Source organism: Spea bombifrons, chromosome 4 (assembly GCF_027358695.1).
Source record: "Spea bombifrons isolate aSpeBom1 chromosome 4, aSpeBom1.2.pri, whole genome shotgun sequence".
Lineage (NCBI taxonomy): Eukaryota > Metazoa > Chordata > Amphibia > Anura > Pelobatidae > Spea > Spea bombifrons.
In genome coordinates this window covers 77,640,326-77,652,581 of record NC_071090.1, presented here as the reverse complement: position 1 = coordinate 77,652,581, position 12,256 = coordinate 77,640,326, and the positions used below count along the sequence as shown (strand labels likewise).

The window sequence follows — 12,256 nt, the reverse complement described above, 5'->3', positions numbered from 1 at the left end:
GCCCTAAATTTCCTGGTCATTTAGCAATATCAGGACAATCCAGGTAAGTGTTTCTGTAAGAATTACATGATTAGAAACCTACTGCACTGGCTGCTTTAGGGTTTTAGGACATACAGTTGTCTTGAATGGATAATTGGCTTCTTGTGAACAAGTACAACCTTTTTATTCGTTCCAAAAGAAGATAACCACATGACATAACTATAGTGATATTCTTTCACTGGAATTAGAATTAGAACGTCTCCCTGTATTTGTAGAAATCTGTGTGTTTTAATGACTGTAATTTAATGCATTACTTTGACTGGGGTAGTGAAATTAGTGACAAGTTGTCTGGAAAAAAACGTGTTTACGGGTGCTTTCCATGTATACAGGATACATAAAATACATTGCTGACCAGCACAGTGCTGTGCAATTACCGTATTAGTTGTTATATTAAATAACACATTTGAATAATGTGTATAATGATCTGTCCTTATAGAATGATAGCATATGACAGTACACACAGAAGTACAAAGCACATGTTCAATGTAACCAACACATTGTAGCTTACATATAATAAGTGATTCCGGTGCAATGTTTCAAGATTAATGGTCCAATCAGAAGCACTATTCCCTTGGTTTCAATGGTGATAATACCAATTTTCATACTTTGCACTAGAATCACTTTTTATACCTAACCCAAACTTTTTGTTCCAACTCCATGACATTGGCCGGTGACCATGTCTTTTTCTACATTCACCATTACAACATACAGCACAGACAATAAGACCCTACAGTACAAATAAATATCCTAATAGTGATGAGTAAGCAGTTCAGAATGTCCCATTTAGTGATTTACAAATGATTCGGTTCTTTGTTGGTGACAAACTTGCTTAGGACTGGCATAACCTTTGGCAAAAGCAAGAAGCAAGGGGAAAAAAATAAACAGTACGAGCATCTGTCCATGAAGGTTTTCTTATTACAAAATGTATGCCCGGAGTCTCTGTTGATTTATAGACATGATGATCTTAATTTTGAATCTGTTATCCATTTTGCTATATATTGCGATGGCTGCTTCCTGTTAGATGTAAAGGGGTGTTTCCTGTCCTGTAAGGAGCCTGAACATTGCAGCTGGCATGGTCTTCATGTGAATCTGCAGTACAAAAAAAATAGGTTAATAAAAAATGGGGGAATATTTCAAAATATTATTTTTTTCCTTTGGCATAAGACTCATACATGTCCAAAATCTATGAACACGAAAGATGCAAAGCACAGACAGACTTGTTAAAATTAGTGGGATAAATTTAAAGCTGATATCTCCAAGATGAGAGAACTTTGGAACAAGAGTGGAGTGGATGGCATATTGCCTTGAGAACAGTATATTTGAAGTATTTACAATAAAGGTGGACTCAGGGGCGTAACTAGAAGCCTCAGAGCCCCAGTGTGAGAATCTGTTAAGGCCCCCCCCGCCCCAACCCAATCTACCCCTTCTCACACCATCTACCCCCTTCTCACACTATCTACCCTCTCCCTACCCCCCTTCTCACTATCTACCCTCTCCCTACGCCCCTTCTCACTATCTACCCTCTCCCTACCCCCTCTTCTCACTATCTACGCTCTCCCTACCCCCTTCTAGCTATCTACCCTCTCCCTATCCCTTCTCACTATCTACCCTCTCCCTACCCCTTCTCACTATCTACCCTCTCCCTACCCACCTTTGTAGGTCAGTTACCGGGCAGTCCTGTGGTGGGGGCACGAAGCCTCTGTCTCGCTGCTCTGTCGCGGTGTGCACGGCTACACTGTTGAGCGCCGGCATATGACGTCATATGCCGGCGCTCAGCATGAGGCGTCAGCACCTGAGACAGACGCCTCACGCTCCCACGACCCCTCACGCCTCACGACCCCTCTTTTCGAACCGACCACCCTATGTGCTAAGTACTGGGACAACATCATCTGCCAGTGGTATACCTAAGAAAGACTTTTGGTGCAGATAGTAGATAATATGGAGACTGCCCTGGCTATGGATAAACCACTGCAGTGTAAATGAGTCTGTTAAAACAGAGATCTCTTATTATTATTTATTGGTTTATATAGCGGCATCAAATTCTGTAGCGCTGTACAATTGGTGGACAGGACATAACAAGTAGTATAAAGCATAATAATTTGACTTACAGGAACAACAGGTGAGGAGGGCCCTGCTCAAAAGAGCTTACAATCTAGACAATCTGATCTCCATTGAGCAGCGATGCATTGGGGCAATCTTCCCACTGTAATGCCACACAGGGGCTTGCACCCACCTCCACTGGGCCTGCTACCCTACATTTTGTTTCTGAAACAGCACTATGAGTACATATGTTTGTATGAGCTATATATTGTTCTATAACAATACTGTAAGTCAAAGTCATTTAGAACAGATGCATGTGCACTATATCTGTACAGACCCATTCTCTCTGGCTGTAAATCTCTGTCTTACATAAGTGGACCAGCCATGCCACCTATTGATTTTTTGTAATATATTTTTCTACGCATGAATGCAAAATGACAATAACCTCGACCGGCACTCCTTATCTTAGTGCCACACAGAAAGCAGCGCTGCAAACAGATGAAATGGAAGAGAAAAGGACTTTATTTTTCTTTATTTTTAAAACATTTTTTCTTCGCTGTTTTGGAATATCAATTTATCTCATCAATGAAAAATAAAATATTCAAAGCTCCAGGCCACACAATGCTGGTGAATGCAAGCTGTGTCAGAGTTTGGGAGCCTGACTTCAGTATCGAATGCCTTTATATCTATACAAATCAAGTTCACAATGAAATAAAAATATTCAGAGAACACAGAATATTAATGGGCTGCAAATGAAAGTTAGTATCTGCCTCTGTTGCCCATTGAGCCTTCAGTATGGGAATATATGACTGCAGTAGAAAAGTATTGGCAATCTAACAACAGAACACTAAAACATTGCCTGTTTTCCTAATATAATATGTACTTAAAGGGGAACGGTCATGGTCGCACAAAATCTGTGCTCGTGCTTATTGTTTATCGATAGGTATACTTGTTTTGGACATATTTATTTTAAAGGTTTTCATCTAGTATAGTTAAGTAGTATTTTGTCTTTAAGTTATCACTCTCTTTCCTTGCCCTGTTTACGTTTACCTCGGTTTGAAAGGAGTTGGAATAATATTTTAGGTCAAAGGAGTCAATGATTGAAAGTTAGAAAATGTAGGCGCTCTCAGTGAGAGAATGGACTCTTCTGGATTTTTCAGAAGACGGCTTCCCTTGTGGAAACCTTTGTCTCCAGAAGTCTCCTGGAACTTCTATTCAGCGCACATAATGTATAGATCAGTTTGTAGCATCTTTATAGATGAATATTAATGTCAGATCCTCGTTTCAATATTACAGCTGCTATTGGGTGACAGTATAAGCACTGTGATAAGATCTGGGATCTAAGATGTGCAATCAGCACGTCATTATTAGCATGATTATGTTATAGTATATGTCTAATCTACAAGCAAAAGCAAAAACTATGGTATCACATCACCTCATAACAATCTCTTACCTCTCCAACTGAATTCGAAAGAGCTTGAACTATCTTTTCATGAGCTGTTGCTACAACACTCTGTCCATTGATTTCGATGATACGATGTCCAACTCTGACGCCACCTCTCTCAGCTATCCCACCTCTCATTAGGCTGCAGATCTAGTGAATAAAAGAAAATCCAGTTACATTTCAAGAATGTTTAAAGGTGGGAAGATCAACAGAACCCCTGAACGTAAATGCTATTCTATAAATGTATTTTGTTGTTGTTTAATTCCAAGCCTCTCTTACCCATCCCCATATTAACCAAACACTTTCAATGAGAACGGTGAAAATAAATATGAATTTTTGTTAAAAAACATTTTTTTACGGATAACAGCAATGCTCTTAATGTATATTTTAAATTTCTAGCTCCACACGCACTACACGCACGTTTGATTACTGTTATTTCCATGTTTATTGTATATGCATTAAGAAGATAGAACATTAATGTATGTCCATCCAGGTTTGACTCAGAGTTTCCTAGTGAAGCATTTGCTTCCAAGGATTCCGGGTCTCTTTCATCAATCTATGGGTAGGGTTTGGTCACATCCCAACCAGAGCCGGCCTTAGGTGTTCTGGCGCCCTGTGCGGACTACTCGTCTGGCGCCCCCCCATCCCAAAAAAAGAAAGGAATCAAAACTTGTAACAAAACCCCAATCACTATATACTACGCCAAACATTGATGTGGTGTAGGCCTACCACTTCATTGTCTGGCTTAGTAGTAGGGATGCACCGAAACGAATTCTGGACTGAAACCAAAAGTGCAGCATTTACCTGGCCGAAACCGAATATGACCCCCCCACACCATAACACATAACAAAACAATTAAATAACAATATTTATATATATATATATATATGATTAACAGCAATCACATTCTTATCATGCCCGCAGATTCCAGGATGTACTCGTAGACTACTTGGCATGATAGGAGTATGATTGCCCTATGTACCCCGTCTCACTCCATTCTCCCTATCTACCCCCTCCTAACTATCTACCCTCTCCCTCTTTGAAGTTCACTTACCTTTCAGAAGTCCTGCGGTGAGGGTGCAAGGCCTCTGCCTCCCAGCTCTGCCACTGTATGGAACAGTATAGAGTGATGGGAGTTATGATGTACTTTAGAGCATAATTATATAATGAAAAATACATTGGAAATGGTACAGCATAACACCCATCACTCTCACACCCTTACCAATCCACACACATACACCAATCCACACACATACACCAATCCACACACATACACCAATCCACTCCACACATATACACCAATCCACTCCACACATATACACCAATCCACATATATACACCAATCCACACACACATACCAATCCACACATATACACCAATCCACACATATACACCAATCCACACATATACACCAATCCACACATATACACCAATCCACTCCACACATATACACCAATCCACACACACATACCAATCCACACATATACACCAATCCACACATATACACCAATCCACACACGTATACACCAATCCACACATATACACCAATCCACACATATATACCAATCCACACGCATACCAATCCACACATATATACCAATCCACACATATACACCAATCCACACACATACACCAAACCACACATATATACCAAACCACACATATATACCAAACCACACATATACACCAATCCACTCTCACTGTCACTCTATGCTTTCCTACCTTTCCTCTCTCAGTTTCTTTGCCTCCTCTTCACTCTTCTTCTTAGTTCTTCTGTCTTCTCTTCTTCCGGGTCAGAGGGCACGGAGACCGGTGGGCGCGGCTTCAGTGCTGTGCGCCGGGATCTGACAGCAAACCCCGGCGCACAGCAGCTGTTGCCGCGGGGATCACAAGGGAGCGGTATCGGAGGTCTGTTAAAGACCTCCGATACTACTCCCTTGCGAGCCTGCTCCTCCAGCGGCGGACATTACTGTCCGTCTCTGGAGGGGTGCCGGGTGCCCCCATACTGGCGGCAGCGGACCCCGCGGCGGCGCCCCCTGGAGTGTGGCGCCCTGTGCGGTCGCACAGGTCGCACACCCCAAAGGCCGGCCCTGATCCCAACCCAGATTCTGGCCATTTCCTGCCACTTACTTCCTACCTAACCACTATATGTCTAGCAGTAAAGAGGGTGACATCCATGTTCCATGTCTATCAGAAGTTTGAGATGATCAGGCAGCATGGAAAGCCAAAAGCCATTTGTTTCTTATGGCACTACTGTTTAATCGCAAGTTTATAGATATAGGAAGAGCAAAGGATATATGTATATTATATGAAGGTAATCATATACTCAGCTAATAATTATTGCCCCACAAAATTCAACAAAAATGTTATTCTCTCCATTAAATATAACATTAAATACTGAGGAACACAAATGAAACAGATAAAAGTTCCCATATGATTCTAGGATGCATTGCCACTATTGCTTTAAATGATTCTGCGATACAATAATTTAGTAGATATTATATATATATCATTTCAGATTGCACAGTTAGCAACAGATTTCCCGGCATCTGCTTAGAAATATGACCACATTCAGCGTCCCATGTAATCCACATTTTCTCCGGTCACCTTTAATAAAATGTACGGTAGGTCAATACTATGGATAACAAATCTTTCTAAGTACATATAAAACTACGGAAAATGAATGAACCATTTCCCTGCAAGCATTTATATCATCCATAATCAATTATACCCTGTGGATCATTTTGTGGCTGTTCATGTAAACTTCTTTCCGGACATGTTCCTAATTAATGCATATTGAGTGCTGGTGTATACCACAGTTATAGAACTCTCATGGGGACAGTCACGGGAAAATAATGTTCAAGCAGCACATCTTGGGGTTTATGTCATTAAGCACTTAAACACATAGAGGCAGTTACATTTATTTTGTTCCCAATGTACTTTTCTGGACAAAGATTAAGTATATGCTTAAAGTTCATGTGTTAATTTAATAGAGGTTGCCGTTACCATAAATAAAAGGCATGTGTTCATTGGGAACAAGGAAGAGGTAGTCTAATAATACCTTTTTTTTTTCATCGCAACAATCCCTCTTAATAAATACATGTCTTTGTGATGATTTACTGCATGGTGATTCATTCAGCAATCCTAATAAATAAAACTTTCAAAGAATAAACTATGTATCTATAATATATGACACTAATATTTAAAAGTATGAAATAATCCAGTTTAAAATAGTTGGGTGTTAACATACATTAATGAAGATATTCCATTAAAATCATTCGTTTCCAGGTACAATAATCATTTACAACATTATGTCTACATTGCCAATGTCTACATGGTATTTCTGATCCACTTGATGTTACTTTACTAGACAACAATTTGCGTTTCTTTCAGTGGCATTCAAACTTCTAAATGGCAGTATGTATATATATATATATATATATATATATATATATATATATAAAAATATAGTACATTCATACACACACACATAATACATATACACAACATCAGCATGATTCAACACAAGGGAGACCAGACACTTGTTTACAGAATTTTCTATATTGATGTTTATCAATTGCTGGTCTTCTTTTATCTATAAAATATTTCATTTATTATGTTGACATAGCGTATGGTTTGTTATGAACTTGATTGCATGTATTTTCTTTATTATAAGAAAAAAGATGAACTGCCATTCATTTTTTAAATGCTCAAATCTGCCATTCCAACAAAGTACCTAATGAGTTTTATGCTATCCAAGAAAAAGATATTATGCACTTTTTATAAATGAAAAAACTCACCTAGTAGATCTTTGATGAAATCTGAGCAGCTTTAAACGGGGTAGGTGATGCTCTGTATTTGTTATTGCAATGCGAGATTCTCAGGGGGTAATGAGGTTGAAAATAGAAAGCACTGGAGCAAAACTAACTTGAACATCAGCAACAGTTTTCTCTAAGATTTAGGTAGGACTACTTGAAAAAAACAATTACATACATACAGGTTCTGCTACTTATGAGAGGAAAAAAAATATTCAAATTAAAGAAGCCAACGAATTCTGCATTGTGCATTAACTCAAAAGATAAAAGCCTGTCTGTTAGTCAACATCTATAATAAGGTTTTGTTTATGCTAAATACTTTTCCTTGAGATATTCTAAATGGAGAAGGTGGTGTTTTTCTCTTCCAGTACCTGTACAATATGTAAATTTAAATTCTACATATTCATGGAAAGGGGGATTCAGAGGAGAAGCTCAATATTCTCTGCTGTTTACGATGATGATAGAGATTACAAATACAAGACAGGCTTAAGACATTAAAAACTGTATCATCTCTGTCTACATGCAAAGTGAGATTTGTATACATAGAGATATACAGAAGAAAGAGAGGGGATGCGATAGAAACATTTAAATACATTAAAGGTTTCCACAAAGCACAAAGAAGAATATAAATGATAGGACAAATGGTCATAGACCTCTTTAGATGGTCAAAGGTTATACATATATATATATATATATATATATATATATATATATATACATGGTTTTGAGATTTTTACAGCAGGAATAATAGGCAAACTAGATGGGCCAGTGGTTCTTATCAGCCATGAAATCTTTGTCCCATTATCTTTGCGGTGGGGTTAGGTCCTTCCAAACCCTGAAAACACTTATTCAAACACCCAAGCATGCCCATTCCTTATTATATCATTCACACCCATTGACACATTTTCAGGTCCCCTTAATTGGGAGAAAACATTATCATATGGAATAATAGATGTATCAATATCTGGTGTATCCCATGACATCAGCAAATAGTAAAGTATTCTTCCTGTTGTAGACTAAAAGTAACTTGAAGGTACCATGTGTCCCATGTCTCTTCGGAGCTCTGTATATAAAAGTAATGCTATTTTACCTAACTGAAACTAAATTCAGTGACAAAGATGTGGCAAAACGAATGGCTTCACTGCCTCAGAGTAGCTCAGTGTAACTCAATGGATGGACATAATTATGCAATTCATTAGTATTTTAGCAACATAAATAGCATTCAATATATCACAAGGCCACATAAAAGGATTGGCTCTTCTTTTTTCATTGAAAATGTTGAGAGGTGTGGAACTGGCATTACACAGTTCTGCCCAAATAAGATGTGATGTGGTTTCTAGTAAATGTAGTAAGTATGGTCATATATTGAAAATTTTAAAATGATAAGGTTATCCATTAGGGTAATTAAATCAAACCCACTACATGTTAGAACAGGGTTCTTCAATCTTTTCATCAGGACCCAGTACTGGGTTGTCTCAAGGCTCTCTGTCTCCCCTCGCTGTACTCAGCACTGTGCCTTACACTAATATTTACTGCTGTTACAAAGACTTTCTATAATAATGAATCAATTGATCAATATGATCGGTGTTATTACTGTCTTCCAAATGTGTTTTAAGCGCTACTATATTACTGGGTGGCTTGGGTTGCCCTGTGAGCCAAAAGTAAACCACTTTCCGCATACACACTCAACCTGGGCCATGCATGTATGTGACATTTCAGGAAAATTGCTTGAAGAATACTAGTTTAGAACCTGCCAAAAAGGCTAGGGAGATAAATCTTTTTGTGGAACCGACAATCCGAACAGTCTCAGCTACTCTAGTTATAGGTAATCAATTATTATTTTAAGCAAAACTACTTGATCAACATGGTTAAAAAAATTTACCAGCAGTATTCCAGATCACACACTTCTGAATATTTTTTTTGTGCTACACACACATATACTTTAAATTTCTTTTAAAGCGGGCAGTGGTTAAACCTGGTATTCTAGGAAAGCTCATTTGCATCTCATCACCTAGAACCCTTGGCAGTCATGGTAACTTTGCTTGCCATGTAATTATAGAAGGTGTAAGAAAGGCTTTAAAACCAAACCTCAGCTAACATATGTCATCACACATAATTATCCTTATTACATTTGCCCTACACAGGTAAAATATATCAATTTTTATAACATGGTCAGGATTACTTGTATAAGTCTGAAGATTACAACTAGGATTCTGGAGAATTTAGAGCCTTGAATTGCTGAAAACTAACCAATTTCTCCTTTGAGGATTTTTTTTTAAAAGAATTTAACCAAAAGCTCTTTACTTTTCATTACATTTTACCTGAAGCAGCATGGGGCAAATAACCCTTTCAGTGCAGCCTGCAGCCACTGTAGAAATGGCAATCTTCAGCTTTCTGTTCGAGAGTTTCACCACTGAGATAAAAGAGCAGCCCCAGCGGCTACTGTTACTGTCACAGGAGATAACTTCTAACCTTTTGTATCTTTTTGACCAAGAACAAAAAAAAAATTCAGCCAAAGCTAAAAATCAATAAACTCACCAAGCTGTTCTTTAGTTTTCAAAACAAACCTTTCACCATTTACAGCTACATATATATCTGCTTGGTTTAAGTCACAAAGCTCTTCATCAGTGGAAACAAAAATCTACATATTACTGAATTAAAAAAAAAACGTACAAAGTATTGACAATGAGCTAACTGACTAGTCCGCACAATATATCACTATAACTAAAGGCAGCATTAGAAACTAGAGTTGTGCATTCGGATTTGTATGAATTGCAAATGTAACAATTTAATTATTTTCCCTCCCATTCCCTCCCACTCTCTAAATGTCTCCCTACCTTCTCTGCCGACCACTTCCGTGTCTCGCAGCTTCGCTTTCATGTCTCACAGCTCTGCTTCCGTGTCTCGCACCTTCTTGTTCTTCATCTTCTTGTTCTTTTCTATTTTCTGGCGACGTCCTCTCCCCCAATTGGAGAAGCAGGCCGAAGATGTCACCAGCAGCTCCACCACTTTGTGCTACGATAACCTTGTGTGAACTTCTGTCACAATGACGGAGTTTCTGATGACATACTCTCCCCTGATAGAAGGATCGGGTGGGGAGAGAACATCACGGGAAGCTCCGCTATTTTGGTGGAAGTTCAACAGCAGTTTGTCTGTTAAGATGTGGACCAGGCAAGAATATATAGAGCAAGAAGATGCGAGACACAGAAGTGGAGCTGTGAGACATGGAAGCGCATGTCTATTAAAACATTATTAGTACAATTAAATATCCAAATCTTTCCAGATAAATTCTCCAAGGCAAAGCTTCACTATCATGTGACATGGAAGAAGGCTATTGCCATATATACTGAACATGTTCCTTAAGAGTTTGTGTTCTTTTTATTCAATAAGCTTATGTGTTATAAAGGTTGGAGCGGTCAATTAATGTTTTGTCTAAGAGCAACTGCACCTTCCATGGTTGTAGCAATGTGTTTTCAATGTGACCTACTGTTGCTGATAGCTACCCCAGTAAAGCATATGGAGTTTCCATGGGAACATAGGACACAGGCAGACATTTCCATGGGTGAGTATCATTACACACACCTGTTTTTAGTATATTTACATAATCCTCTGAATCGTCATTCCATTAAAATCAAATGATCTTCCTTTTCATGTTTCCTAACTACTCAAGGCAAGCTCCCATGTTTCTTTCATCAATATATAGAAACATAGAATTTGACAGCATATAATATTTGATCATCTAAGATGCCCATTTTTCTTAATGTAAATACAATTACTGCCTGAGGTTTTAATGAAAGGGTTATATACCGTATAATGTATAGTATATTGATTGAAACGTGCTGCTCCTGAACTAGAGGGCTAGAGGACAGTTGCTAAACCAAAATGAAAAATCCTACTACCCAATCTTTTGTGTGCTAGCATCTTACATCTTTTAAGTTGATTTTCCTTCATTGCTGACCTCTTTACATATTATCTAGTTTTGTGTAAATCACCTATTTTCTAGCTTGAACAGAATGACATCTACTGCCAAAGGACAAGTCGTGGCGACCAACACGCATAACACACTTCCATGTTCACAGTTCATCTGGGTGCCACACTCTGTAAGTATCATCTGCATGACCATCTATTCCCGGGGACAAAATGGATAGCTGAACGTGTCCAAGCATTTCACTAGACAGCTGTAATATATGAACCGGGTAACAAGTTCTTGGTGGCCCAAGAGGTGTAAACGGTATGGCCATGTCATCCTATCAAACATCTTATTCTGCGCTGAAGTTAAAAAGTAGGCATGGGTCATTCGGGGAATCTTACTGCTATAATGAACCTTATGCAGAACACTGAGTCTATGTCAGCACATGTAGCACCATATTGTTAATGAGTCATTTTAATATTAACGGCGCTCTAATACTGTATTTACCTATTTACTTTCACAATAAAGATTTGCATCTGCAATTTTCAACTGCTTTCATTTACCTAAACCCACATTCCTGTCACATCACTGCTGCAGTAGTTAGGTGTTAGCATGAGGGTTGTCCAAACGCTTGTTCTTTTCAAGCAAGAAGGTTGGATATTTTTTTGTTATCTTAAATTCACATACGTAGTTAAGGAATCTTCTGGTGCTCCAGTAGTCAACTCTGGAATTACACGTACATTTATAGAAACAACACTTTTTTAACCTGATGTACATATTCTGTGCTTCTGTAACTGAAGAACAGTAGATATGAGGTTTTTATGGTAAAGACTTTACTTTGGCGACTCACTGGGATCAAGAAGAGATTAAGTAGCTCTTTTCTGCCATTAGAGATTTTCGAAAGCTGAGTGGCTTTGCATTTTACACAAAGACAAAATGAAGGATGAAAGCAAAAGGAAAAAATATAAAATCTGCCATGTGGCAAGCCAAGTAAATAACTAGCAGCTG

General features: G+C 38.4%; 1 protein-coding gene across 1 annotated transcript in view; it reads right to left on the bottom strand.

The window, feature by feature from the left end:
* Nucleotides 1-720: 720 nt before the first annotated feature.
* APBA2 (amyloid beta precursor protein binding family A member 2) overlaps nt 721-12,256 on the bottom strand; it is a 155,452-nt gene continuing 143,916 nt past the window's right edge. The window contains exons 13-14 of the mRNA XM_053464224.1: nt 3,533-3,673; nt 721-1,128 (exon numbers count right to left, since the gene is read on the bottom strand). Of these exons, the coding sequence (XP_053320199.1) occupies nt 1,057-1,128; nt 3,533-3,673 (213 nt within the window). The 3' untranslated portion in view covers nt 721-1,056. The remainder of the gene's footprint in view (nt 1,129-3,532; nt 3,674-12,256) is intronic.